At 39.3% G+C, this 5,070-nt stretch overlaps 1 protein-coding gene across 1 annotated transcript; it reads right to left on the bottom strand.

The window, feature by feature from the left end:
• Positions 1-286: 286 nt before the first annotated feature.
• On the bottom strand, positions 287-4,652 carry LOC135628962 (beta-arabinofuranosyltransferase RAY1-like). The gene is made up of 6 exons (XM_065136007.1): positions 4,319-4,652; positions 3,882-4,240; positions 3,328-3,580; positions 2,418-3,245; positions 2,018-2,264; positions 287-1,484 (listed from the first exon to the last, which is right to left on the bottom strand). The coding sequence occupies exons 1-6, from the start codon at positions 4,439-4,441 to the stop codon at positions 1,033-1,035; spliced, it is 2,262 nt and encodes a 753-aa protein (XP_064992079.1). The 5' UTR covers positions 4,442-4,652; the 3' UTR covers positions 287-1,032.
• Positions 4,653-5,070: the final 418 nt, after the last annotated feature.

Raw genomic sequence — 5,070 nt, 5'->3', positions numbered from 1 at the left:
AAATCCAAAACTTGGAGCTTTTCCAGAAAAATCACCCTTTTTATTTTCTACCCAATCCCATTATAAACAGTCTATGAGAGTGCCTAAAATATGAAAAGAATATGAACTAATAATTTTGCATGGTGACAAAAGAAAATCCTATATGAAATTAGCGATTTTTGCATCAAGCGAGATAAAAGGATTTAAGATAGAGGATAGGTAGCATCATTTTCTTTCACCTTAGTTTCAAACACCTGTCATGGAATGTCGTTTGGCATGATAAGAGTTGGTCAAACCCACATCAATCCAGAAATTATCATCCACAAAAACCTTTTCAAATACTATGTTTTATACAAATCAATTTCATGTAAAAAGTTAATGAATGATAAAATACTGTCCCTCTTACAACTCATTGGCATGTTAAGATTTGTATGCTGATGATGCAGTAATTACTTAGGTTTGCACATCAACTCATTATCATCAGCATGCATAAATGCAATGAGTGTATTCTCCGGCACAATCAATCTGATTATTACTGTCTATAAAGATATTGATGTAACAGCACAAGCTCCATATCATCAGTGACAAAATAGGTAGTGTTAACAATTTTCCTACCTTCTTGTTATGTCCAGCTTTCTAGCAATTTCTTCCTTCTTACTACACGGGCAACCCTGCGTTGGAGATGCAAAAAGATAGCCTGCTGCCAGTAATTGTCACGGTACTTCATGACTGTTTCCGCTGTTCGGTGTAAACAAAATATTACTGGTGAAAGTTCAAATGCTGATAGCATAGATCATCCTCCATGAAATCTTGATGATATGCTTCAGGTAAATGAATCATTGAAGTCAAAGATGAAGCTGGCAAAATATCCAAGTTCATCTAGCAATTCTCACCCAGATACAGCAGCAAAGCTCAGCAAAGTTTGTACAAATGAACCTTAAGTAAAGCCATGAGAAGAACCTCGATTTTTGTTTAACTAGATGCAGCATGATCATTTACCAGAAAAGAAAATTCATGCTGCAGTATAATCATGATCTTTTTTTATATATCAGACTAGTGATCGAGAAATATTAGCTGATTTGGGATTTGCCATTTCTGCAGGCACATCCTCAAGCTAGGATCATAGTCCCAAAGGCCAGAGAACACTTGACGTTCTAATTTTTTCTTCCTTCCACTGATCCAATTGTTATGAAGTATTAAGCATCCCAACTTCATACAAGAAGACCTAACATCATGTTTTTCCCATAGGCCTCTGTAAGCTCCATTTGGAAATAGGTTCCTGTCCAGGAAAATCACAGTCAGATTTGTATTGGGCTCTTGACACTTATCATCACCCATGCGATTGACACCGCCTTCCCCACATAGAACATCATAGAAACTTGGTTGTTCAGATAGTTCTGAGGCAGATGCATGCTTCACCACCATCTCAAATGCAGCAATTGTTGACATCTCAGAGCGAGCAAAGTAGAAACCAGAATTTAAACGCCGTGGCAAGTTTATAGGCCCTGCCATATACAAATAAATGAAGGCAGAACTTAAGAAAAATCTTTCATGGCTATAAAATAAAACATAAAATTTCAAAATAATGATTCAAATAATCATATCCTTAAGTAGCTATTTCTTAGCAAATGACGCTATCATATAATCTGCTATCGTCAACTTAAAATCTAAGTATCATGATATAAATTCTATATTCCACTAACAAGAACAGAATATCCTGTTGTTACCATGTGTACTTGATGAAAATCAAATTTAGCTTTAATAAACCATAATGCAATCCTTGGATCGAGTAGAATGAAATGCACATCTGCATGTCAATAATATAAATCTGCAACCACATAACAATTCTCTTCCAACAAATGTTAATGTAAAAGATGCATGACAAGATGCTAATCAATCAAGGATCTTTACTAATCCACATATTCATCACAACACCATAAAGCAATGAATTACCAAACTGCATAACTAACATTTCATAGAGGTTAAGTTAGGACATAAGACTTCACTCATGCGTGCAGTTCGACAATCAAAGACCTACCTGTCTCATTATATTCATCAGACTGTGCCACCAGTGTACCAGGACCAAATGACACAAGGAATGGCAATGGATTATTAAACCAATAGACATCAACATCACTCATTAGCACATTATATCCCAGTTTTAAAATCTGCAGAACTATTCTGGATTTCACTTTTGTCACTCTTCGAAAGCACTCAGTGCCAAAGTGGCAATCATTGAAGCTGATATTGGTTGGAGCCTGTGGGTTCTTGAAGACTGGTAGTCCCTGTAACACAGAAACATTGCAGCAATAAGCATAAGAAAAGAACTGATAATGATCTGCCTGAACTGTGATTTAAATTACAAGTTTTTTCTCATAAGAAAGAAATGGAAGATGTAAGCATCAAAAGTACATTAAAAAGGAATGGAGACAAGATACCTGCAATATCGAGAAATGGTAAATTTCAGAATCAAGAGCACATATGACAAAATTTTTGACTGCCAGATGCCGCAAACGGCATACCCAATTCATAAGCATGTCCCGATAATTGTTTCCAGCTATTGCAAGGACAATAGACTTATCCTTGTCTGCAATAATTCGAAGGAGCAATTCTATTGAGAATGGCAAAGACAGAGCTGAAGACACTTCAGAATTGTCTTCATTCAGTTTCTTGACTATAGGTTGATATGACAAATTCAACGCATCAATATTATTCACACAGGCCTTCCATTTCTTGTCTCTCTGTGAGCGTGAAAATATTGTGAACATATGTGACTTCTGCTCTCTGCTTGACAAATGAGGATCCGTGCTATAAGTTGCAATTCCATCAGATACTTGTAAGGAGGAAACATCATCTTCTACTCGATTGATTAAATAATATTTCCCCAAGCACCTTACTAGCTTACTGGGGTTTTTGCAAAATTTACTTTGTTGGAATGAAAATGATCCATACAGTGCAGAAAGTTGGTAATTTCCTCTGTGCCTCCAAACCAATTCATCTGCACTCCCAGCATCCTTGGAGAAGTTGCTAAACCATTGGCCCAAACTTTGAGGATACAGACTAGACAGCACCAAGCTGGAATCAAAAGCAAATCTCAAGTCTGAGGCTAACACCTCATTAACAAGCCATTCATTGTGAAGTCCCTCCCCATATACAAAAGGAGGAACAATCCCAGCATGCAAAGGCCGAACTCCATTGTTCCATGCCATAAGAAGTCTCTCACCGCAAGTACTCCAATTCCCTTTCTGAATCAGATGTTCCTGCAACTGATGGAAGAAGAAATGCATTTTATCGTATGCCACTGCTGATCCGAGATATTAGATTTGACAACAATAGGTTCCACAATACCTTCTCAACTTCTATAACTTCTCCATCTTCTTGTAACCAATGCTTCCCAGTGCCCAACAATTGAAAAGGGAAGTGCAAAACACAATGGGGCTTGGCAAAAAGGAACCAGCTATGATTTAGATTCTGAGAATAATGCAGAATACCAAGGAAGTCAGGTAGGAGAATGGTCTCAGGGTCAATAAGAACAGAAATTCCAGAATTAAAGGCCTGTGACCTGGAAACCATGGAATGGAAAAATGGGGTCCCCATGAACCTAAAACAAAAATAGCAGTCAGTATAAATAAGTCAACATATGACTACTGACATAAATATTAAAGCACACATATAATCCATGTTACAGTGTCTAATTATGAAGGTTATAATAAAAATTCTCATTGAACTCCCTAAAGGCCTAAACTATAGGAATCTCAATAACTGATCCAAAATTATATAATGCCTTGAAGCACATATCTGTATCTTTTCTTTCAGTTCTTAGGACCAAACAATGGAACATACTCAGATATGCACAGGAAAAGCAGAGAGAAGAGGAGACATGTGAACTAGTTTCTGCGTACGTGAAATCGATGGCGGACTCAACGGTAACACGCGGCCCAAGGGAGCGAGCTAAGGCGAAGATGGACGGGTGCTGACCGAAGAGGACGACGGAGACGTCCGGCGACAGGGCCAGCCACGACCGAACAGCCATGTCCTGTCTCGCGCCCACCAGATCCGGCTTGTCCGTCGAGAACCGTCGCGGGGCGGCGAAGATGACGATGCTCGGCGAATCGGGCCGATTAAGAGAACCATCATCGGGATGGAGCTGCCGGTCCTCCGGCTGTTGTTGTAGTTGGTTCAGAACGAAGTAAATCGAGCCAGTGAGTGAAAAGAAGATGATGCAGACGCATCCAAATCCTCCGAGCAAGAATGGCATTCCCTGCGTGTGCGTGCGTTATTTGAGTACATACAAAAGAGGAAGAAGAAGAAGAACAACGGAGAGATGGATGAATGGTACCGTGAAGTTAGGGCGGGGACGGCGGTGGCGGCCGCGGAGACGAGAGGGGGCGGAGGGGAGGGAAAGGGAGAGGTGACGAAGGGTGTCATTTGTGGTGGGCGCCGTTGCGGGGGACACCAACATCGCGATTAGGGGGAGGAGAATAGGTGAAATAGAAGGAAACGATGAACCTGGTAAAGAAGTGGCCGCCGCGTGAGAGACAGAGGAAGAGGGACTTCAACCGAAAAGATACCAATATGTAAGAACATTGCATGGACCGAGAAAGCATCGACTTCGGCGGGAGATGGACTTTTCGGTCAACGCTCTTCCAATCGGGAGCGCGCCACCTCCGCCCTCCGTCACAATTCCACGCCTTACTTTGCCAACTTTCGTTGACTTTTGCCCTAATAAAAGCGGCGATCTCATGGTATAAATTTTGCATACGTCCTTCTAAAATTAAAAATACCATGAATATATAAGTATTTATGAAGGCTTTTTTAATTTAATTTAGAGCGCCATTTATAATATATATATATATATATATGTTATAAGTAAAAATTAAATGTTAATATTCCATCACATCCGGTCCTCACAGGTTACTACTGTACAAATAAATATCGACATCTTTGTTCTATATATTTTTAATTAAATAATTTATTAATCGTAATAACTTAACAATGTAGATCGGATTATGATCTTACTGTCTATATTTGGATACTTACCTCTTTGAATAAAAGCTTAGTATTATTGCATTTCCATTGTCCCTACTATGG

Source organism: Musa acuminata, chromosome BXJ3-1 (genome assembly GCF_036884655.1).
Source record: "Musa acuminata AAA Group cultivar baxijiao chromosome BXJ3-1, Cavendish_Baxijiao_AAA, whole genome shotgun sequence".
NCBI lineage: Eukaryota > Viridiplantae > Streptophyta > Magnoliopsida > Zingiberales > Musaceae > Musa > Musa acuminata.
Note: the sequence above shows the minus strand (reverse complement) of the source record. Positions and strands in the feature narration are given on the sequence as shown.